At 49.4% G+C, this 24,234-nt stretch overlaps 1 protein-coding gene across 1 annotated transcript in view; it reads left to right on the forward strand.

Annotated features, from left to right (window-relative positions):
- FLNB (filamin B) overlaps positions 1–24,234 on the forward strand; it is a 104,816-nt gene that overhangs the window by 51,154 nt on the left and 29,428 nt on the right. The window contains 12 exon segments of the mRNA XM_032868420.1: positions 3,825–3,942; positions 6,395–6,657; positions 7,902–8,499; positions 9,172–9,345; positions 10,190–10,352; positions 11,499–11,659; positions 15,828–15,995; positions 17,210–17,302; positions 18,067–18,190; positions 19,405–19,561; positions 20,600–20,789; positions 22,581–22,828. Of these exon segments, the coding sequence (XP_032724311.1) occupies positions 3,825–3,942; positions 6,395–6,657; positions 7,902–8,499; positions 9,172–9,345; positions 10,190–10,352; positions 11,499–11,659; positions 15,828–15,995; positions 17,210–17,302; positions 18,067–18,190; positions 19,405–19,561; positions 20,600–20,789; positions 22,581–22,828 (2,457 nt within the window).

The raw sequence follows: 24,234 nt of genomic DNA on the forward strand, positions 1-24,234 counted from the left end.
GTCAGGGCGCTCAGGGCTACGTAGGTAATTATTTTCCTGATAAGGAAAAGGGTTGGCAGGAGACTCACCATTGGGAGCACCAGCATGACATCATCCTTGTTGCGAATTCTCTACATTCCTTAGGAGAAGGTACCAGAGAGCATGGCCCTGCACACTGGTCAAGGTCACAAGGTCTTCGACTCCTATAAAACATCTTGCTTTCTCGTCTGTCTACAAACCTCATTGGGTTCTGGCTAAGCCATTCGAAAGTAAATTGCAGACATCAAGACAGAATCAGGTTTGGGCCTGCACCCCCAGAAAGGGCTTCAGAACCTCTTGCCATTTGGGGCAAAGGTGGAGGCTAGAGAGACCTAGAGAACTTCTTATTTCGAAGTCACCCCAGGGTCAAGTTCATGCGGTTCTTGGAGAACAGCAGGTTTTTCGGCAGGCTCCCTGGGCGCATGGGGCTTTGCTCAGATGGTGCTGGCCATATACCCAGGGAGCCTGGCCATCTTGGGTGTCAGTCACTACCTCCAGTGTGAGCAGCTCACCTCATGCCTTTTTAGTTCTTCTTATTTGGTGTCTAGAACAAAGTTCATGGTTTCATTTTTTGGGCAACTTGCAGTTTCGCATATTTCTCTGTGGCAGAGAAAGCAGATTAAATTTCTTCTCTTGGATGGTGAGTTTCCCAGCAATGGGATAGTGTGCCTCTTTCCGGCCCCAGTCTGAGCACAGGGACTGATGGTGTAGGTTCTCTACATGGATTTATAGCATAAAGCATGAATACACAAGGTTGAGCCTCTCTACTCACAAGCAGAGACAACAGAAAAACTTTGTAGGGACAGTGGGGCCAACACATCCTTGTCCACCTTTGATCTCTCTTTTCTGAAGAGCGGCATACAGCTCAAGATTGGGTTAAATAAGCTTGCCTTTTGAGCTTTGCCCTTGGATGTGGTTAAGAGGCCTGGGTCAGCCCAGAAGGCCCTGCCCAACGTGGAGGCAGGGAGTGTACGTTGAGGGCTCATACTCAGAGTGCACCTTCTCATGGTGGTTTTTGGAATAACAGACTGGAGTTTTCCAGAAATGGAGTTGTTTAGTGTGTGTGTGTGGAGAGAGGGCAGTGGCTCCTGGCCCAGGGACACCGTGTCACCCTCAGCATGCAGGCCATGCTGTGTGAGGAGCTGTCCCCTGCAGGGTCCCTGAGCCACAGCTTGAAGATCCCTGCTGACCTACAGTGGACCGACCAGTCACGGTCTTGTCGGAAAGCAGTGGTCAGCTGTTGTGCCTTGGTGGAGTGTCACTTGTTGGATTGGGGCTTCAGGATCCTCCCAAAGGTCAGACGGAGACTGGAAGGGAGATCACACCATGCCGTATTCTCCTAAGGATTTTGCCTTTTGTGCTTTCGGTTTTCCGTGACCTCAAGGGACTTGGGTTTCTTCCCCCATATTCCCTCACAAAGAGCAAGCGCTTTGAGAAGCCGGTGGCGGCAGCTCCGTGACCTGCCAGGTCAGAAGCCACTGGGAATCGTCAACCCCACACACTTCCTAGGGGTGCCTTGAGGAGACCCTGTGGGTTCACTGATCTCCCTGCCTGTCCCAGAGATCACTGGAGGAGGAGGGGGCTGTGGGTAACTCACTTGATCCTGTCCTCACCTGAGCTCTTGGGTCAGAGCAGGGTGGGATTAAGGTCTCAGAGGCGCAGTAGGGAGAGAGTAAAACTGTCCTGTAGTCAGCAAAGTCGTTTGTGAAACGCACCAGTGGTCATTTCTCAGACATTCCTGATGTCACCCCCCTCTGGGGGGCAAGCACAGTCCGTTCCTTAGCTGGGCCCCAGAGGAAACCTTAAATGCTACGAAGCAATCCAGGTGGAAGTCCGTTAAGATTTCTTCCTCCCCCTTGTTAGGTTATTTTAAGTAGAGTTCATTTCCTCTCTGAGGTTTTTTTTTTGTTGTTGTTTTTAATGACTGGTAATGAGAACACACTTTTTTTCATGGGATGGGTAGGCCTAACTGAAAGAGGACTTTTCCCTCTCCTGTGGCATTCTGGGGACACAATCAGACGACTTCCAGGGCTGGTGGAGAAGGTTTTTCCATGACCCATGGTCAGCCATGAGGCCTCTCCCGCAAGGAGTGAGGGGCTTGTGGTCAAATGGAAGCTTGGGAGTTGCTGGCCTGATGGGGATGCCATGGTGGCTGAAAGTCACAAACTACTCCCCGACTTCCTTATTACAAAGAGGAGACCTGTCCTGTCCTGGGCTGGCTCTGAGCTCTGTTGGGTCGGACCTGTGCACGTTCTACCATGAACATGGTGCACGCCTCCAAAATCCTGGAGGATCCATCCTCCCTCCTTCATTGATGTAACCAATTCTTTTCTTGGCTTTTGCCCCCCCTTTTTTTTTTTATTATGAAAAGCAGCGTGAAGGATGACTGAGTGGCTTAGTCGGTTATTAAGCCGCTGCCTCCGACTCAGATCATGATCCCAGGGTCATGAGATCGAGTCCTGCATCGGGCTCCTTGCTCAGTGGGAAGCCTGCTCTCTCTCTGCCTCTGCCTGCCACTCTGCCTGCTTGTGTGCTTGCTCTCTCTCTCTCTCTCTCTCTCTGACAAATAAAATCTTAAAAAAAATGACAGCACGAGAAAATACATGTGGGCCAGAAGCTACACCCTTTAACACTTGATCACCGGCAGCTTTCAGTAAAGCCTGAATTCTGGCAACCCACCCCACCCCAGATTCTCAGGGGATATCGTCTCTCCCTCCATAGCCTTTGATGGTATGCCTGGGGTGTTTGAGGTGAGGGAGAGCTTCATCTACGGAGACCGCCGTGGGCTTTCATGGAGCCTGGGTTTGGCAGTGGGGTGATGCTTAGCCGACGGGAGAGGGGAAGCCAGCAGGGAGTGGGCCGCACGGGCTGGAGGAGAAACGCCCTGTGCATACAGTCGGCGTTCCCACAGACCCGGGGCTGCGAAGAAGCAGCCTGCCAAACCCACAGGCGGGATTCCCTTCACACTTGCAACTTTCCTTTCCTTGACATAGATGTGGGAGTTTAGAGGCTGCTGTAGTGAGCAAATCCCTCTCACAGGCTACGGGCCTGAAACTGATTTCTGAGACATAGAAAAAGCTGGTTTTGGTCAGTGAGAGGCTCCTGTAGATGGCAGCTTTACCCGCGGCTGGGGGTGGGTGTGTGCTGGGCAGGGGGTAGTGCGGCCCAGCAGCTGAGACGGAGGTCTGGGTGCCATGGGTATGAGGTCCAGCTCTCGCACTTACCAGGCATGTGATTTGGGGCAAGTGCCTCTACCTCCCTGAGCTGTAGTTTCCTTTCCTGGAAAAATGGGAACAGCAGTGAGAACCACCCCTTTGGACTGTTTGGAGATTGAGTCAAGGAAATGCTTGAAAGCATGGCATACAGTATGCTTAGGAAGTCTCCCTTGTTGTTCTTAGCTGCTCTGATTTTATCTGACTTCTCGGTTGTTTTTGCCATGGGGCCAGAAACTTAAAGAAATACGTCTGTGGAGTTTCTAAATCTGCTGGAGTGAAGCGCCCAGAGTCTCTGGAAGAATGAAAGATCTGGAAGGCGGGTTTAAACAAGCTAGGGGGCACCTGGCTGGCTCAGTCTGTTAAGCATCAGCCTTCGGCTTAGGTCATGGTCTTGGGGTCCTGGGATTGAGTCCCGCATCGGGCTCCTTGCTCAGCGGGGAGCCTGCTTCTTTCTCTGCCTGCTGCTCCCCCTGCTTGTGTGCTCTCTGTCTGACAAATAAATGAGTAAAATCTTTTTACAAAATGAAATAAAGATAAATAGCAAGTTAGATGTTGGTGCCCAAAGGTACACTCGCTGTCCTCTCGTTGCAGGGCTCTATGCAGGTGCTGGTGACCTATGGCGGCGACCCCATCCCTAAAAGCCCTTTCACTGTGGGCGTGGCCGCTCCATTGGATTTGAGCAAGATCAAGATTAATGGACTGGAAAACAGTAAGTGGGTGGACGCAGGGGAGACGGGGTCACCGAAGACCCCCCCCACTGGGGCTGCCTGTTAGATGCCTTTCAAAAGAGAGTTTGCAGAGGGCGTCTGGGTGGCTCAGTCGTTAAGTGTCTGCCTTCGGCTCGGGTCATGATCCCAAGGTCCTGGGATCAAGTTCCTCATTGGGCTCCCTGCTCAGAGGGAAGCCTGCGTTCTCTCCCACTCCCCCTGCCTCTGTTCCCTCTCTTGCTGTGTCTCTCTGTCACATAAATAAATAAAATCTTGAAAAATAGATACCCAAAAGACAGTTTGCAGGAAAGCAAACTCTGCCCTAGCAGACCTTGCAGTGGGACAGACATGGGTGTGATCTGGGGCCACGCAGCAGGGTTGCACTGTGACCTTACCTGTGCTTAACCTCCCCGAGCCTCCGTCTCCTCATTTGTACAGTGGGGGCGGGGGGAACACTGTCAAGAACACTTAACATTCGTGGGAATATTTTGAAAGGTAAATGAGCTCATAATTCAGGGGCTGGCACATCATCAGCCCTCAGTAACTGCTGGCTTCGCAGCGGGATGTTTTCATTGCAAAGAGAAGTTGGGACGCGATACCTTCTGGTAACTTGTACTGTGCTAGCTGTCCTTGGCCTTGGATCCACATGAGGAGGGACCATCAAGGGTAAAAGCCAGCTCCCGGAACTCAGAAGCCACGACTCTGATGCAGCCCCCACCCCACCCCCATATTCCTTTAGCTTGGTGGGTATCTTGTTAGTATAAGCTCATCTCATTTATTTTAAAATGTTTTCATTTGTTGTATTAGGGAAAATTCCAAACATAAAAACGTAAACACAGTAATAGTATATAAACACTGGTGTACTCCCCACTCAGCTTCAGAAGTTTCAGCATATAATCATGAAATTCTTTTTTTTTTACGCAAAGTAACGCATAAATCCATTTTCATCTAAAAAATAAGGCACCGCTGTTGAGACTAAACTCCACAATCTGCATCACCTCTTATTCTTCCTAGGGCGAATCAAAGTTACCTTCAGTTTCGGTCCTTCCAGACCTCCTCTCTACCTCTGCATACACGCCAGCAGCAAACGTTTGGTAGTGTTCGTTTTGCATTAGTGTCATCCTGCTATGCCCATATGCCTGCAGCCTGCCTTTAGACGTGAGCCATGCATCTTGGAGAACCTTTGCACCAGTATTGCCTTGCACGAGCTGCCGTATGGCTGAAGCCTGGCCACACCTCTGTAGCACACACTCAACCTGATTTCAGGGTCATGCAGGGCTCAGTGCATCCCCCCATCCCCAATCCCGGGCAGACCTTTTCGGTCTCAGTGGACCATCGATGAGCACCTTCATGGACCTGGGACTCAGACGCACCGGTTGTAAATGAGGCCACTTCCCAGCTCTGGGTTCTCTGAAACTCGGCCAGCAACAAGTGTGTGAAAGTCACTGGCCAGTCCTTTCGTGGGTCTCCTCATTGCTGCTTCCTCTAACACACCTACGGCTTCAGTTCCAGACCAGGAAAAACACAAGGCCGATTAGGAAAAGCCTTTGGGCCGTGGTGCTCCGAGGCCTCCTTGCTTGTGGTTCGGAGGTGCTGGTTTGGGAAGCCTCCTACCGCCCTAGAGTCAGGATTTCCCTGGCTTGTGGTGGGAGCCCTATGCTCCCAGTGCTGGCATTTCGGTTCAAAGTCCTTTCCCCTTTTTTTGTCAGATACAACACATGGTTTTTCCAAGGTCCTGCTTTGCAGGGATCTTTCGAATATCGGTGCAATACAGAGTCCGTTCTTCCGACTTGCTCTGGTGCCCCTGCATTGACTAGCTCTCTGACTTTTGCCTTGTTGCCTGTGGGATTAAATTTGCTGCCAAGAATTAGTAAATAAAACATTGGATTCTGGGAATGTTTTGATATAAAGTTAATACCAGAAGTGAGTAAAGGAGAGAGGATAGTGTCAGGTTATGATTTCCTCGTTGGCAGAGCGGATCGCGAGGTCGTGTGAGTCCCACCTTTGTGGTCTGTTGCGTATGGCACCCTGGACACATTCCTTGACCTCGGAGCCTCCGTTTTCCCATCTGTTAAAGCCATTGGTAACTAATAAATACCCTCTAGGGTTGTGGTAAAAATTAAAGGAGGCCATGTGGTATACTGAGAAATGCAGTCATTGAGTGATCAATCATTATTGGTTTTTAAGTAACCCATCATTATAGTATCAGTAAGTGTCAGCTCTCATTGCTAGTAATATCTATGGTTAGCTAGTAGCTGTTCTCGTACTGATTATTATCTAGGTAGATGCTGATTATCCTGACTTAGTCTTGCTTCTTGTCCTTGGTATCTGCCCTTGCTTGTGGCCCAGACTGAGATAATGCCTCCTGTCCAGGGAACCCTCACTGGTCTGCTCTCAGCCATTCTGCTGCTGGAAAGGGCGAGCTGATCACTTGGGCGTGTCTCCCTTTTCCAGGAGTCGAAGTTGGGAAGGGTCAGGAGTTCGCCATCGACACAAAGGGAGCAGGAGGCCAGGGGAAGTTGGATGTGACGATCCTAAGCCCCTCGAGGAAGGTTGTGCCTTGTATGGTGGCGCCCGTGGTGGGCCGGGAGAGCAGCACAGCCAAGTTCATCCCTCGGGAGGAGGGGCTCTATGCTGTCGACGTCACCTACGATGGACACCCCGTGCCTGGGAGCCCCTACACAGTGGAGGCCTCACTGCCACCAGATCCCACCAAGGTCAGCTTTCGTTCCTGTGCCGGGACTTGTCTCCTGTTGTCAAATAGAACACTGTAGTCCTTCACCGATCCTGCTTGACCAAGTCCTGTAGAAAATCGTTTTCTGAGGAAGGTCCATTCTCAGCGGCTGACAGTTGTTTTCCCTCCCACAGTTCAGCCCGAGGGGACCCTTGGGTGGCTGGGTGTCCTCCCCACATTGCTGTTCCTCTTGCTTTCTGGCAGTGAGGCTTGGGTGAGGGACTCCTCGTCCCTGAGTTCTGTCCCTTCACTTGTTAGCATGACAAAGAGCCCTCGCTTCACAGTGAGCCCATAAGGGTTAGCTAACCCTGCAGGAACTATATACCTCAGTATCAAAAATATATCCGTCTCCTTCTCATTGCTTCCTGGTAGCCCTGAATCAAGGGTTTTTAGAACAGCGTGAATCCTATAAAATGGTCTTATTTGTTGAATCAGAGACGAACATCCTGTCCCCTCCCTCTGGTAAAAGCAGTTTCGTTTACTCATTTGCTTTTAAATCTTTATATCAGAATTTAGTTTTTTAGAGCAGTTTTAGGTTCGTCGTAAAACGTGGAGACAGGTACAGAGATTTCCCTCCTACTCCTGCACCTTTGGGTGCCTAGCCTCCCCATTATTGCCGTCCCCCACCAGAGCGGTGCATTTGTTCATACTGCGAACTTGCTCTGACAGTGTGTTCACCCCCAGATACGTAGTTTATGGGGGCGTTCGCTCTGGGCGCTCTGCATTCTCCGGGTTTGGACAAACGTACTGTGACACATACCCACCACCCCAGGGTCGTGTTTTATTACACGGAATTTGTTGAGGGAGGCGTAGCTGTCCAAGCAACAGAGAGGTCCATAAAAGCCATCCCTATGAGCGTTCAGCCCCGCGTGTGTGTGTGTGAGATGAGACGTTAGGTCTCCACCTCTGGCCCATGGTTCAGAAACGCTGGGCATGTCTGGACGGGCAGTCAGGCCCCATGCTCTGGAGGGCCACGCCTCTGTGCTGTGGCTTTCCGAGTTGACTGAGCTCACAGGTGTGTCTCCCTCTGGTAGCCGTTCAAAGCCTGGGATGATTGCACTATGGATCCATGGCAGTGTCTGTCTGATGCGAGGTAGGCCCGAGGGAGAAGGGCCCCTGGACCGCGAGGCAGCTCAGCGCTGAGTGCAGGCTGGGGTGGTGAGCAGGGCTGGCCGAGCAGCATCCCCAGCGTCAGGCAGAGTGTGACTTTATTTTCTTTTGAACTAGGTGAAGGCCTATGGCCCTGGCCTTGAAGGTGGTCTCGTGGGCAAGCCCGCCGAGTTCACCATCGACACCAAAGGAGCAGGCACTGGAGGTCTGGGCCTCACCGTGGAAGGTCCATGCGAGGCCAAAATCGAATGCTCTGACAATGGGGATGGCACCTGCTCCGTCTCTTACTTGCCCACAAAGCCTGGGGAGTACTTTGTCAACATCCTCTTTGAAGAAGTCCACATACCTGGTTCTCCCTTCAAAGCCGACATTGAAATGCCTTTCGACCCCTCTAAAGTCGTGGCGTCGGGACCGGGTCTCCAGCACGGGAAGGTGGGCGAAGCCGGGCTGCTGAGCGTGGACTGTTCGGAAGCAGGCCCCGGGGCCCTGGGCCTGGAAGCCGTCTCAGACTCGGGAGCGAAAGCCGAAGTCTGTATTGAAAACAACAAAGACGGCACCTACGCGGTGACCTACGTGCCCCTGACCGCCGGCATGTACACTCTGACCATGAAGTATGGCGGTGAGCCGGTGCCCCACTTCCCCACCAGGGTCAAGGTGGATCCCGCCATCGACACCAGCAGGGTCAAAGTCTTTGGGCCAGGAATAGAAGGAAAAGGTGGGTTTCATTAAAAAGTCTGCAAAATAACTTAGGACATAGGGGTCCCCAGAAACTCAGAGTAGATGTGCAAACTGATGGACCCCCCAGGGGCCACGTGGAGCATAAGAAAGCGCACTCCTGTGGCTTCGGCATCAGGAAGAGAGGGACCACAGCAAAGCCGTGAGCATGTGACATTTCTGCTGCCTGAGCCTCACTTCGTTTCTCTACGGGGGACAGGGCCCAACACTGCTGGCAGATGTTCTTATTTTTCTGGCAAAGCCAGAAATTGTGATTTTTACGTGGAAATTCAAGATCTTTCATTTTTGGCACTAATTGATAAGGTTTAAAATGTGATGCTGTTACCATATTTGCTGCAGAGCAGGTCTGTCTTTTTGCTTTACCCTGTCCAAGAGTCAACCCCACCTTCGTCCAGAAAGTGTGCAAGGAGTTGTGTTGTCACAGGGTGGGGGCTTCCGCAGCCCACCCTCGTGGGAAGAAGCAGCTTTTGCAGGATGGTGGCAGGGAGGAGGTGGTCATTAACACTCTGGATTTGGAGAGTCAGAGAAAACACCCGTCTGCTGGCACCGAGCTTAGACATAACATACCTCAAGTGCCGAGAACCCTGGTTCTTGGATATGTTCTGAGGTCCCAGGCCTTGGTGACGTTCTCCTCTGTGTGATTGCTCTGCAGATGTGTTTCGTGAAGCCACCACTGACTTCACAGTCGATTCACGGCCCCTGACACAGGTGGGGGGCGACCACATCAAAGCCCACGTTGCCAACCCCTCGGGGGCCTCTACCGAGTGCTTCGTCACGGACAACGCCGACGGGACCTACCAGGTGGAGTACACACCCTTCGAGAAAGGTGAGTTGACTTCTCCTTGGACACGACCATCATTCAGAGCTATGCCGGGCCATTTCCTTGGGTGACTGGTCCTATCTCCTGCCCCATGAGTCTGGCCTGTCTCAGCGAAGGCACGGACAGAGTGACAGGGACTTGTGGAAATCTCCCTCCCCAGCAGAGCCACTGAGCGCTCAGTGCCTGACAAGCTGGCCCTGGTGTGTGACAGACATTGCGGCCAAGGTTAGCCTCATGCTCCTCTGAGCAGCTTACGGCTGATGTCATGGCATAGTGCCCATTTGTATCAATTTTTTTTAACATAATTTATTTCTTAAAATTCTAGAAATAACTTGAAAGTTTGATAAATCTTGAAAAGTTAAAGGAAAAAATAAAAGCACTATATATTTTCATTACCTGGGTATATGATTCCTGTAAATATTCTGGTATAGACATAGTCAGTCTCTTCATGTAGATGCATGTATATTGTGTATCATGGATTTTCCTTTGTCTTTTGGCTAATGACGGGAGGAAGTTTTTCCAAAATCAGAATAGTGCGTTTAAGATGACTAACTTCAGTACAGACTTCGTGATACTTGCTTGGGGGAGAGGCCCTCTGCATATATATTCTCTGTTGGGGAGGGAGGGCTGTGTGGCTGCCAGGTGAACAGAAAGCATTAAATAAATAGGTACATTTTTTAAAAAAATCAGATCATACCAATATTGTACTATTTCTTTAATAACCTGCTTGTTTCCAGTAACACGGGATGGCGGGTTGATGTGAGCCCTAGTTGAAACCTGGCAGGAGAGTCTTTCTTTCCACAGGTAGGTGACTCTTGTGCATATAATTTCTGTTTGTCATTTTGAACAGGTCTCCACATAGTGGAGGTGACGTACGATGACGTACCCATCCCAAATAGTCCCTTCAAAGTGGCTGTAACCGAAGGCTGTCAGCCGTCTCGGGTTCAGGCCCAAGGACCCGGACTGAAAGAGGCCTTTACCAATAAACCCAATGTCTTCACAGTAGTTACCAGGTGAGCAAGGTGCTGGGGTCTGTGTGTTGACTCTGAAAGGAGTAACCCTGGGTGGTTTGTTTATTTATTTATTTTTCTGCCTTCTTGCTTTCTTTTTTCTTTTTTATTCAAATTCAGCTAATTAACATATAGTATATTATTAGTTTCAGAGGTAGAGGTCAGTGATTCATGAGTCTCATATCGTACCCAGTGCTCATTATATCACGTGCCCTCCTTCATGCCCCTATCTGAAGGGGTTGGTTTGGGCACCTGGGCAGCTCAGCCGGTCAAGCATCTGCCTTCAGCTCAGGTCATGATGCCAGGGTCCTGGGATTGAGTCCCACATCAGGCTCCCTGCTGAATGAAGGGCCTGCTTCTCCTTCTCCCTCTGCTGCTCCCTCTGCTTGTTCTCTCTCTCTCTCTCTTTTGAATAAATAAATAAAATGTTTTTAAAATTTCTTAAAAAAATAAGATTTGGGTTTTTTTTTTAATTTAAAGATTTTATTTATTTATTAGAGAGAGAGAATACATGAGTGGTGGGAAGGGCGGAGGGAAAAGCCGACTCCCCGGTGAGCAAGGAGGCTGATATGGGACTCAGTCCCAGGACCCTGAGATCACGACCTGAGCAGAAGGCAGGCACTTAACCGAATGAGCCACACAGGTGCCCCTTGAAAGGAGTTTTATGGGTATATTTTGCATATGTGTCCTGGTCTCCCAACTTTGGGAGGCTTTTTTTTTTTTTTTTTCATGGTGTAGGAGGCATTTGCTTTGTAGAGACTTTTATGCTATGGAGAGAGGGTGAGTATACCTCAGGAAGTACCAGAAACCCCTTGGTTACAGTCATAAGATGGCTAAGCAAACCAGAACGAGATGGCAGCTCCTTAACTTGATAATGCAGAAATGAACAGCCAGTTCCATGGTTAAGTGAAGTATTAGAAGTAGTCCTGCTAGAATGGGTCACAGATGCAATTAGATGTGAAAATGAAGGATAAGCATTGGAAAGGAGGGGTCGGAGCCGTCCGTCTATGACAACATTGAGAAATTTTCAGCAGTTGAGTCAGATTGGCTTCCTGGGATTATTTATAGAGAGATTTTAAGTAATTCTGGCAATAAGCAGACTAGCGTGAAGCGCTTGTCCCACTTCACTCTCTCTTCCACCCTTTCCAGAGGGGCAGGCATTGGTGGGCTCGGCATAACCGTCGAGGGACCATCAGAGTCCAAGATCAACTGCAGAGATAACAAAGATGGAAGCTGTAGCGCTGAGTACATCCCCTTTGCTCCGGGGGATTACGACGTTAACATCACATATGGAGGAGCCCACATCCCTGGTAAGCGATCCCACAGAAGTGTGCCCAGAGAGTAATGGATTCGGAATGAAAGCAGGTTTTGTCTCGCTCATGTCTGAGTGGGAAAGAGAGTCTGATACTTGTAGGAGGTGCAGAGGGAGAATTTCTCCTTATGGCTCTGTCTCCCAAGAATATCCCAGCTCCCAGTAGGACTGGTAACTGGCAAAACGCCTTGACTTGGCATTTGGACTAGAAATCATTCACGTGTTGGAGGACCCACTATTTAATTTAAGGGAGAGGTGTTTTGGTTTTTTTTTTGTTTCGTTTTTTTTACAAAGCTGAAAATCTCCACTTTATTTTGTGATTAGTTCTTCTTTACCTTATACCTGTTCTCTTATTTTCTGCTATTCGTGGATAGTGTAGACAGAAGAGACCCACAAACTCCAAATCTTATTTATTAATATCTTTTCTATTTCGTGATGTAGTATATACATTTGCTGTAAAGCAGGGTCTGTCAAGTGTTTGGCTGGCGCGGTCAGTGGAGTGTGCAACTCTTAATCTTGGGGTTTTGTGTTCGAGCCCCACATTGGGTGTAGAGAGATTACATAAAAATCAAATCTTAAAAAACAAACAAACAAACAAAAAAAAAAACCACAAAACACTAAGGTTTGTCCTCCTCAGCACCACTGATATTTTGGGTGGAATAATTCTTTGTTGTTGGGAGGAGGGGGGCTGTCCTGTGCATTGTAGGGCATTTAGTAGTATTCCAAACCACCCCCTTCATTTTGGGACAACCAAAAATGTCTCTAGATATTGGCAAGTGTCCACTCTGGGACAAAAATCACCTCTAGTTGAGAACCACTGCTATACTGATTGAAACAATGAGAAATACATGACTTAAGTAGCGAAGGGCCCTCCAATTTTCGTGCTTTAGGGGGAAGACTCTCCATTGGTTCTGGTCTGTTTATTTAATGAAACAGTTGCCATTCCGCACACATCTGGCTGGGTCGATGCCCTTATGGTGTGGACACAGGACCCTGGGGGCTGCCTCTGAGTCAGCCTATGCCTTGTCTTGGGTATGGTGAGAAAGGGGGCAGAACCCCATCCCAGGACTCCTGGGGCAGGAAGAGCCTCGAATGGGTCAGGGTTATTACCCCCAAAGCCATAAACCAGGATAACACTGGAAGGAACAGACTTGAGGAGCTTGCTTCTGGGTTTCTGGAATGACTCCAAGAAGCTGGAGTGTGTGCATTGACCAAACGCTTTCCTGAATCTGTAGACATTTCCTCCTTATGACATGCCTAAGTGCCCACAGACTCACTCTTCCTCTCCCATTGGTCAGAAAACCCAGACATTCAGCTCAAATGAATGCTACTCAGATATCATTTAAGCCTTAATTTTATGAAAGCTTAGATTTTTCTTGGAAGACTTTAAGAAAAACTAAATTGGTGAGTTTCTCTTCCAACTTGTCTTTGCGGCTGATCACAGATTTTTTTTTCTAAGATTTTATTTATTTATTTGACAGAGATCCCAGGTAGGCTGAGAGGCAGGCAGAGAGAGAGGGGGGAAGCAGGCTCCCCTCCAAGCAGAGAGCCCGATGCGGGGCTCGATCCCAGGACCCCGGGATCATGACCCAAGCCAAAGGCAGAGGCTTTAACCCACTGAGCCACCCAGGCGCCCCTGATCACAGATTTTTAAATCCCTATCAGCACTAGGCAAGGGGAATTCAGCCAGGGACAAGACAGTCAGAGCTCTTGTGCTCCGGTAACTTCCTGTCTGGTGTTGATGCAGCTTCTTGTGATGACTGCTACCAGGAAAGTACAGGACCCAGTGACAGAGGACAGGGCCATGGGTGTTGGGGGGAGCTTGGCAGTTCCGCAGTGGGAGGGACAGGAGAGGAGAGTGCAGAGGACAGGTGGAAGGCTGCTGTCTGGAAAGATGACGTGGTGGCTGCAAGCCCGCAGGTGGCATTGAGAAGAGCCTCTCTTCATGGAGACGACAACACTGTTCTTACTTCATTGGATGGTCTGGGTGATGCTTTCAGCTTGGGAATTCCCCTCGCAGAAGAGGGTGAGGGTTTGGACCCCAGTGCCTGACCCGGGAGCATGAAGCAGATGGCCATCTTTGAGAAGTCCAGTAAAAAGAGACCCATTTGGGGTTTTCTCATCAGAGGTAGATGATAGTCCATGTTTCAGATTCTCTGTAGCCGCTCAGAGCGTAATGACAGCTTCTCCCAGATCCCAGACCCTTCCCTGGGTGGTTAGTTAGTAAAGTGTGGGTTGGTTGTCTTAGTTTGGGCTTCTTAGTAAGTAAAGTAACTCGTGAGGTATTGCTGTGAAACACTCAGCAACCTGCTGGCTTCTCATTTGCTTTCATGGGAATTCTCATCAGTTAAACATTAGTCCAGTGTTTCCTGGCCTGGTGCAAAGCCCTAGCGGGGCTGTTTTTGACAAGGTTTGCTGTCCTCCCCACTATGGCATACTGGTGTCCCTTGCTGGGCCAGCTGTGGTCGGCCGGTGGTGGCTTTTAGATCAACTGGATCCACCAAAGCACATCAGGAGAGAGAGCCGCTGTGGTGGTTTTCGGTGTCTGCTTGGGGCCCGGAACGGGGTAGCAGGGAACGCTTGGTATCTGCCACCTGGGGTCTAAAGTTACCTTGCTAGTTCTGGCTGCCCTCATGCTGTGTTCAGACACCTTCCAGTGGAAGCTCTGACTTGGAGATCGGCCTCAGAGGTCGTCCATCACCACCACCTGCTGACACTGAAATGCTCTACCGTTCCCCTGTGACATGAAGCTCCCTTACGTTTGTTTCCCTAAACCCCACCCTGGAGGGTGATGTTTGTCTTGGCTGGGTCAGCCATTTATTTCAGTTAGCTGAAAAACTGGATGCCATCGAAACCCAGCTGTCATTAAAGAGCCAAGGCCTCTGTTCTTTGTGTGATCTTGTAATTTACCACCATATTCCACAACAGATGAATTTGGGGGGATGCAAAGCAGAAAACACCTGAGTTTATGTGTCAGTTAGAAGTCATTAATTTTGCCAGTCTCTTTGGGAGCACAAGGACCCCTGCTCACAGCAAGAGGTGCATGTTGCCCCTTGGCAATGGACTTGGTTGCCCAAGGAGGCATGGTGCTGGGGACCCTGAGGTTCCTGTTTCTAGCTCACCTCTGCAGAGGTCTTATTTAGTCCCCTTGGTGGGGGAATCCCAGGAGGGACCCTGGCCCAGCCCTAGTTATTCTCTTTAGTGCTTCTCTTGCAAATCCTGATCACACAGCATTTTCTGTTTCCTTCGATTTTTTTTTTTAAGACTTTTTTTATTTATTTGGGAGAGAGAGTGCGCAAGTGCACAGAGGGAGAGAGAGCCTGATGCGGGGCTTGATTCCAGGACCCTGAGATGGTGACCTGAACCAAAGACAGATGCTTAACTGACTGAGCCACCCAGGTGCCCCTGTTTACCCTTGGTCTTTAAAACCAGTACCCTCAAAGAGTCGGAGGCCCCCAGTGCCTCCTGTGGGGTCAGCCATGCAGGAGGACCACAGCTGACCTTGGTCAGGAGAAAGCAAAGCTTCACCCAGTGGCCAGGGAACCAAGCAGACCATTCGTGGTGGGAAGGAAGGAGCAGGCTACGTTGTAGGGGAAGGAATCCAGGAAGCCCTCAGGAGAGGTTTGGGGAGAGGGTATTAGATACGGGCTGGAAAGACTCCCAACCTCTGCAGCCCCCTGCACTCACTCCTTCCTTCCACCCCTGAGTGTCCTCCTTCAGCGTCTTCGACAGCTTGTGCTCTCCCTCCCCTCCAGGGCCCTGTACCCCCCCATCACTGTGCTTGAAACCCCCTCCATCTGCTTCCCTGGGTGCTATCTGCTCACTTTCTTGTCTCAGGTTAGTTGTCCCTGGAGAGCTTCCTCTGGCCCCCTGAAGACCAGATTCGTTGCCTTCTAAGTGTTCTACTGATGCTTGTACGTGGCCCCAGCCTCTGTTGAATGTGATGTCACAGCTTCCTGTTTGCCACCTTCTCCTGCGCTGTGGGTTCCTCCAGGGCCATGAAGCACTCTGGGCCCAGCTAGAGGCCCAAAGCTGCACGTGGTGGGTGCGTGTGTGTGCACACACAGCCAGGCAGGAGCTGTGGGGCAGTTGTGGGCACACACAGATGAGGCAGGTCATCTGTCACTAGGAGAGCTGTGCTCAGGATCCTGTGACTTCTTCTCCAGGCAGTCCCTTCAGAGTTCCTGTGAAGGATGTCGTGGACCCTAGCAAGGTCAAGGTTGCTGGCCCTGGGCTGGGCTCTGGTGTCCGAGCCCGCATCTCACAGTCCTTTACAGTGGACAGCAGCAAGGCCGGCCTGGCTCCTCTGGAAGTGAGGGTCCTGGGCCCACGAGGTGAGTGCGTCCTGCCAACACTCTTCGCCACAGGTGAGGGCAGCCATGACCCAGTGGGTACTTGACTTTTGAGTTTGGTCACGAACTTTAAATTAAATTGCTAAATTACTTTATTGCTCCGTATTCTAGCTAAACAGGAGAAGCGCCTGCTTTTATTTACTTATTTTTAAATATTGTATTTATATATTTTGAGAGAGACAGAGTGTGCGCATGCATGCTCACATGTGCACACTTGTGAGTGGAGGGGGAAGGGCAGAGGCACAGGGAGAGGCAGAATCTCAAGCAGACTTGTGCTGAGCACGGAACATTCTCGTGACCTGCAATCAAGACCTGAGATGAAACCAAGAGTTGGATGCTTAACCAACTGAGCCACTCAGATGCCCCGAAGCTGCTTTTAGAAAGCAGGCAGACCTCCTATTTCTCTAGTGGTTTCTTCCCCCATTTAATAATATGCCTCTAAATGTCTTTTTCAGTTTTCACTTAAGGAGTGAGATGAGGCAAATAGTATTTGTGCTCTCATATGCATGTGTCAGCCTTTGTGAGGTGACTGAGGTCTGGAGTTTGGGTGGGCGATGGGTTTAGAGGTGATAACTCTTTGAGGTGCCTTGGTGCCCATGTGCAACACACCCCAAATTTCTGGAAATGACAGATACGTAACCCATGTGACATGGCTTTTGTCATTGTCCCCACTTCCTGGAGGGAGAGGGTCTCTTGGGAAATGGCCTTTGTTGACAAGTCAGCCTGCCCTGTTGGCAGCCTAGAACTGGGGTTTGGTATGACTAGCAGGCCATTTTGGGACAAAGCCCTGCAGTGCATTGAAATTTACCTTATTTGGTAGGCAATCACATTTCCTCTTCCGGCACTGAAAATGTGCCATTCTCTCCTTAATTTCTTAAGTTATCTGGATTTTTCCCTGGTGATGTGTTCTTGGCTTTATAGACATAGCAAATGGGGGCATCCTTCTTTGAAGAGGAACTTTCTACTTAATGGGGTTCAGCAGGAGGTTATGCCTTTTGAAGCTCAGGGCAGATGTGGTTTGAGGGAAATGAGGTCATGGGGCTGGAATCTGATTCTGCATAGTTACTGAGCTTTAAGACCTGTGTGTGTGAGAGAGAGAGAGAGAGAGAGAGACGGAGGGAGGGAGGCTTTACTTAGATATCTGCTCCTATTATATTATTATGGAGGACTCGGAAGTAACAGCCTTTTAATTTTAGCTGATGAGATGGATTCCCAGTCTTGGCGCAGCCCCTTGAAAGCCATTTCAGAGTTCTTTAAAGGTGACCCGAAGGGTGACTTTATGGAGACAGGTTTGCATTTTCCTATTGGCTGCTGCTCTAATTATGCTGAATGCCTCTTGCTGTCCTCACCCCCAAAATTACCTGGTTCCTGCCTCATCTGCTTTGCTTAATGAGCAGCCTACCCTCAATCTACCCATCCCCGATGCTCATGGCCAGAACTGGGATCTAGAATCTACCAACGCAATGCATGCCTTGATTATGTTTTAGCACAGTCTCTAGCTGACCCCTGTAGGCATCACTTTGAAGATCCCCCCCGCCACCCCGCCATGGAATGGGCACCCTCACCTGCCCTGCACCTAACACTCAGTCTGCTGGCATCCTACTGGTCTGTGCTCTAGGTGGCCATCCATTTGCTTGGCCAGTCCATTGGTTAACTCCTCAGAGTTGTGGGCTCTTTGGCCCTTCCTCTGCTATAGAGTAAAATTGCCACATCCCAAGCATGCCTCATCAGCTTGGAAGGGGATAGCTTGCCTGCAACATGGATCTTCACACAAGCATGGCAGTCTCCTTAATTGTACTCGAGGGTCGACTGAGTGTACTTTAGCCAGCAGAAAGCTAAAGGTGTCTCTTGGGGTCATTTCTGCAACCATGAATTGGGGATCCTGTCTCCTGTGATTTCTTGGGCCACTGATTATGGCCTCCCCTGCCTTTATGTTTCTCCTCATTGGAAACCAATAGGTCTTGGGATGAATGTGATCCTATTTCAAACTCAGCCCAGGGTAGAGTGAAAGAGAGTCTACGCAGTTCCTCAGATGTCTCATTTCTGTTCTCAGGCCTGGTGGAGCCGGTGAATGTAGTGGACAATGGGGATGGCACACATACGGTGACCTACACGCCATCCCAGGAGGGGCCTTACATGGTCTCAGTAAAATATGCTGATGAAGAGATACCTCGTAGGTAAGCTTCTGACACTTACAGAAGGGGGTCCGAACCAGCCTGAGCTCCAGCCCTCTGAAGGTTTGGCCAGCACTGTCCTGGTGACCCATTCATCCATTCATTTATCCAACTACCCATCCATCCATCCATCCATCCATCCGTCCGTCCGTCCATCCGTCCATCCATCTGTCCATCCATCCATCCATCCATCCGTCCATCTGTCTATCCAACCAACCATCCATCTGTCCATCCATCCATCTATCCGTCTTTCCAACCAACCATCCATCCATCCATCTACCCATCTATCCTCCCTCTACCCACCCAACTTCCTCATTAGCAAGTATCAGTGAGAACCTGCAGGCTATCGGTGCACGGGTGTTAGAACATACTAGCCTTGATACCTGTGGCTGCTTCTCTCTTGATATCCTGTATCCCCCTGCTTTGTTTCTTTTGGCCATATTTAGTTTAAAGATGAGCTGAAATTAAGCAGTTGGGAATCTTTGAAGAAACAAGGAATGTGTTATTTCATCAACGTCTTCTTTCTGCTGACCTTACAAGTAGTTCTCTGATGAGAGCAAAGATTTTTACTTTTTTACTTGTTTACTTGAGGATTTGGTTAACAGTATGTTCCTGGATGGTATTGGATAGAAATGTCATTCCTCATTCACATTAATATGAAATGTTGCTATGCTTTTCCTCTGTCAGGACAGCCTCCAAAGGATTCTTTTCATACTCCTTAAGATGAAAAGAATTTACCCAAACCCCAATATATGTTATATATAGAGATACACATATAGCTCTAGGTATGTAGAAATATATAACTTATAAGTTACATTTATGTATTACTTTGCTAATAGGTAGTTCGCCACCTAAAGCATGCTAAAAATAGAAGAGGATGAGATAAGACATTAATTTCATTATTCCAACATTGTTTCCTAATTCCAACAGTCCCTTCCCATTTTGGTGACCATTTTCTTAGCATGACAAAAGCGAGTTAACTGTGTCTCCCAAACCAAGTTGAGGATTAGTGTGTATCCCATGGTGTGCATTCAGGGAAAGCATATGATGGTTACATGCTTGTAAATTTCTGTTAGACTTAAGGTACGTAAGGCATTCACTGTCTTACCTTCTGTAGAAATCCTCCCTCTCAAGCCCAGTCTCTTTGTGTAAGAGAGATCGACTGTAGCTGGTTGATGGTATTGGCACTCACCCGGGATGTGTATGTGTCTTTCAAGTCCCTTCAAGGTCAAGGTCCTTCCCACATATGATGCCAGCAAAGTGACGGCCAGTGGCCCTGGCCTCAGTTCCTATGGCGTGCCTGCCAGTCTGCCTGTGGAGTTTGCAATTGACGCCAGAGATGCTGGGGAAGGCCTGCTTGCTGTTCAGATCACGGTAACTTTGAGTTATTTTCTAGAGTCAAATTTGATTAATGAAGACCTAACTTCCTGGTCAGGGATAAGAATAAGATTTTAATAACCAATTTCTGTCCTGAGGCAAATGTTTGATGATCCCCTCCACCCCCCACCAGAGAACCAGTCATTGTGTAAGAAAACAGACATGCTTGCCTGAATGAGAGGTCTAAAGGTGTAGCTCCAAGTACCACATTTGGATGAATCTCGTGTACTTTGATCTCTATTCTGTCTGTTCCTCTGCTTTTGTTTTAAAATGTTTTAAATTACTCATCAGATTAGTTAAGACTAGGTTGCGCTGTATATCACAATACCCCCGCAAATGAGAGTGGCTCCGACCCGTGGGATTAATCTCTCTGGTGAAGGAAGCCCGGAGGCAAGCCGCCTGGGTACTGTGTGGCTCGGCAAGGAAGCCGGCTCCAGCTCTCCGCTCCTTGGTCCTAGCATGTGGCTTCTGTCATGAGGTTTCCTCGTGGACCAGGAGCTGATGCATGTGGCAGGCCACAAGGAGAAGGAAGGGCAGAAGGGGAAAGGGGACCTTCAACTCAATCAGCAGTCAACCAGCTCTGGGTGACTTCCACTTCCCTCTCATTTACTGGAACTTTGTCACAAGTCCCAAGGCCATACCTAGGGGCAGAGCTTGCTAGCAAGTGGGAGCTGCTCCCAGGCAAGGACTGGGAATTTTTTACTAAAGGGAAGAGGGAGAGTGGATGTGGTGATACAGGAGCAGGGACCTTGGCCCCCTTGTCTCCCTGCATTTGGTTGGATTCAGAGCTGAATCAGTTCTTGTTTACTTGACCGTAGAATTCCTAAAAATTGACAATGTCCGTAGGGTGTGACCTACTCCCCTCCCTGCCCCCCCCCAAAAACAAGATTATAATTAAGATTGTGTTAAGCCATTAATTCTGTCTCCTCTGGAATAGAGGCACCAATGAATAAGCAAAATGTGTCTTGTTTTCCCATGAGTGGTCTCTACATCTTGATGACAAAACCCTAAATAGCATTTCTCGGTGCTTCACAGGACCAAGAGGGAAAACCCAAAAGAGCCATCGTCCATGACAATGAAGATGGCACATACGCCGTCACCTACATCCCTGACAAGACTGGACGCTATATGATTGGGGTCACCTACGGGGGGGATGACATCCCATTGTCTCCCTACCGCATCCGGGCCACACAGACGGGAGATGCCAGCAAGTGCCTGGCCACGGGTGAGTGTGGGCTTTGGAGTCAGAAAGCCAGGGGCCAGCCCTTCTCTGCCACTCAGTGGCCGTGTGGTTAGGGCAAGTTGCTCAGCCACTCTGAGCTTCGGTCAAACTTAGATGGAAGCTCTTTTCTCAGAACATTTGAATTCAAGAAACTCTTCTCGGGATCAGAGACTGTTTCACAGGGTTATTGCAAAATTATATGAAGTCAGGCAGGAGAAATGCTTAGCACGGTGCCAGGCACATGGAAGCTATTACTATGTTACTTTTGAAGTGGGTGCCTTTGTGGAGATCTCACCTGTGGTGGTAAGTCCCATGAAAAGCTGCAAATATATGCCTTTCCTTTCAGGAGGAGATGGTTTAATTTTTCAAGATTTATTTGAGAGCATTTCAGGTCAGCATTAGAGAAATGCATTCGAGGATCTGGGTTTTTCCTCAGCACTTCAGCCTGTGCCTACGTCTCTCAGAATGTCTCCAGAAATATTTGAACATCACACTTCCTTCAGTTTCTGAGACGCAACCGAGACCATCACAGGCCCTTCATTTCTAAGAACAGCTCTTGTTACCGTGACACTGTTCCAGCAGATTTCAAAACATGAATCCCCATCTCTGAAATGAAACAGATTGGCTTCTCTTTAAATTCAGCGTAGGTCCAACCTGGATGTGTTCTGTTTCTGTCATATCTTAGCTTGTTCTGAACGGAGGAAAAATTTCTGGCTTTTAGAGGAAGTTGTAAACTGCTCAGCTTGGCAAATTGGGGCTCAAACGCTGGGAAATTTTGAACCACTGGCCAATCCAATCCACCACCTCCTAGGTCTGTGCTATCTGCCAGGAACGACTGGATTGCCTTGACCAACCTGGGGCATGATAATACTGGGTGGGGACTGACTCCTTGCTCTCCAGGCTCTGTTCAGGATCCTGAACAGGATACTCGCTCATCCTGGGGGCTCCAGGAGGCCAATGTTCTCTGTAGTTCAGGGCCTTCCACAGACTGGCCCCAGGCTCTGTTCTACTATTCCCACCCTGAACAATATGTTTTTAGCATTCCCTGTTGCTTCTACACCCTTTGCTTTTTTTATTTTTTCCCCAACATGCTTTTTGGTTCACTCATCTGCACTCCCTGATGTGTGGAACCTGTGTAAAGGGTGCCCCCAGTCAGACAGAGAGAGACGGGTCATGGTTCGGGGACAGAGGTGGTAAGTTTCCTCTAGCCAGCCGTGCCTATGCTTCAGAATCAGCCATTCCCCTTTTCTCGCCTCCGTCAGTGTGGCAATGCTGGGATACAAAGTCCTAGAACTTTCTTTATAGAGATGTGCTATGGGACACTTCTCTAAAGCACGGCTGACTGTTTTTTCTGTAACTGAGTGTTGCCACAGCACATTGAGCCATCGTTCTTGGTGCCTGGTCTGCAAACGTCTGCCTGTTCATAATGAACAGCTGACAGCAGAGACCATGTGTGGTTCAATGTTGTGTGTACCTGGCCCTCAGGGAAGTGCCCATTGTACGTCTGCTTGCAGAAGTTGACCATCCCCTCTGACCCCTGAATGCCAGCAAGCTGGGTCTGACATCGGTTGACACTCCCAGCTTGTCTCTTAAGTACTAGAGTGCCCCCCCGCAAGGGAGCAGCCCCTTCCTCCAACCCCCAGGGGTCTCCAGGACCACCCTGTGTGTGGTGGCCGTCGAAGATCTGGCATGGACAGATGCGGACCCTGCACCAATGCGTGCTTTGTTCTGGGGTCCCCAGGGCAGCTCTCTGTGGCTGGAGCTTCTAGTCTCTTCTCCGGAACTGTTCTCTAGGTCCTGGAATTGCCTCCACCGTGAAAACCGGCGAGGAAGTGGGATTTGTGGTGGATGCCAAGACCGCTGGGAAAGGGAAGGTGACCTGCACGGTTCTGACCCCCGACGGCACCGAGGCTGAAGCCGACGTCATTGAGAATGAGGATGGCACCTACGACATCTTTTATACAGCCGCCAAGCCAGGCACCTACGTCATCTACGTGCGCTTTGGCGGCGTCGATATCCCCAACAGCCCCTTCACTGTCATGGTAAGCCGCATTCCTTCCCTAGAGCGCCCTGGTCTGACAGAAAAGCTAACAGCTGCCATCTGTTAAATCCTGGCTAGAACATCCCCTTCCACTTTTTTTCCTTTAAAAATTTTTTCCTAAGCAGTCATGACCTTATTGAGTCCTAGAGTAACCTCTAGAAATCCGGAGGCTCTTGGCTGTTAGAGTTTTTAAGGAATCTTATTAGCCATCGAAGTATCCATCAGGCTAAGGGTCTTAGGCAATGTCCTGGCCAAAGCCCAGTTCAGAAAGATATACTCAGACCAAAAAAAAAAAAAAAAATGCGTGTAAGTAAGACAGCACAATTTTTTATTCTGCTAGCTTTTCCTCCTCCCTCCTCCCTCATCTCCATGGCCTGGAGGAGAGAGGTTCCTGATGCCTTTATGTCTGGAGACTTGACCCATATCCCCGGGACACAAAGTGCCTCCAGTTTTGTTTGGGAAAGACAGAGATTTTGCATAGACCTAGGAAATAGGAACATCTAGAAGAAAGGGACACCTATTATGGGTCAGAACGGTGAGGTTCCTTAGTTTTCAACAAGTGACTCTTGGACTCTCCTCTGATAATGGAGGTTCTTCAATCAGGACAAGATTAGAAACCTCATTTGACCCTTAAAGCCAAGCATCATTGGCCCTCTTGCAGGTGAGGTGTGGGAACAGGGCCCAGATTCAAGTTCACGGTGTCCAGCGTGCCTGCTGTGGACAGCCACTGAGGGCCCCTTACATGGTGTCCTTTGATGCCATGGGCAGCAGCCATGCTTGACCACAAAGTCTTAGGCCTCAGTGACCTAGCCCCACGCACAGGCTGTGGAGCCCCTTCTGATGATTTCACTTCGTGCATCAACAGAGAAGGGACCCTGTTCCAAACAGAAGCCTGTGCCATGCCTCCTTCCAAGCAGTCTCTCGTTTGTTGTAGCTTTTTTCCCTTTCCATAGATGTTTGTTTATCTGTAAACATCCTGGCAGAGATCTGGAGGATCTTTTTTGTCTCAAGGATGTAAGCGCCGCTCAACTTGGACACTTCATTTGGGAGTGTTCTCCTTTGAAGGCAGAAAGAAATGAAGCTAGAGAGTTTCTGTCGTTCTTACTTCCCGAGAAGGGTCCCAGCTGTAATTTTAAGAATCTGTTTTAGTCTATAATGGGTTTTATGGGGTTGATTGGAACAGGGCATCGTGGAGGAGCGGCCCCCGGGCAGAGGTCGTGGCCTTGCAGGTGCAACAAGCGGGTCTGAGTGAGAAAGTCAGTGTGGAAATATCAAGGGCCATTTTAGCTGCTGAGTCCGGGACCTGAAGTGGGGGCCACCAGATTCACTGGGAATAAATGTCCCCTCAGCTGGGAGGTCACCTCTAGTACCTGGTTTGTGTCTTTATTCTTCCATTCCAAGCTTTCT

The sequence above is a fragment of the Lontra canadensis genome, unplaced genomic scaffold, assembly GCF_010015895.1.
Source record: "Lontra canadensis isolate GAN:19392208 unplaced genomic scaffold, GSC_riverotter_1.0 scaffold35, whole genome shotgun sequence".
NCBI lineage: Eukaryota > Metazoa > Chordata > Mammalia > Carnivora > Mustelidae > Lontra > Lontra canadensis.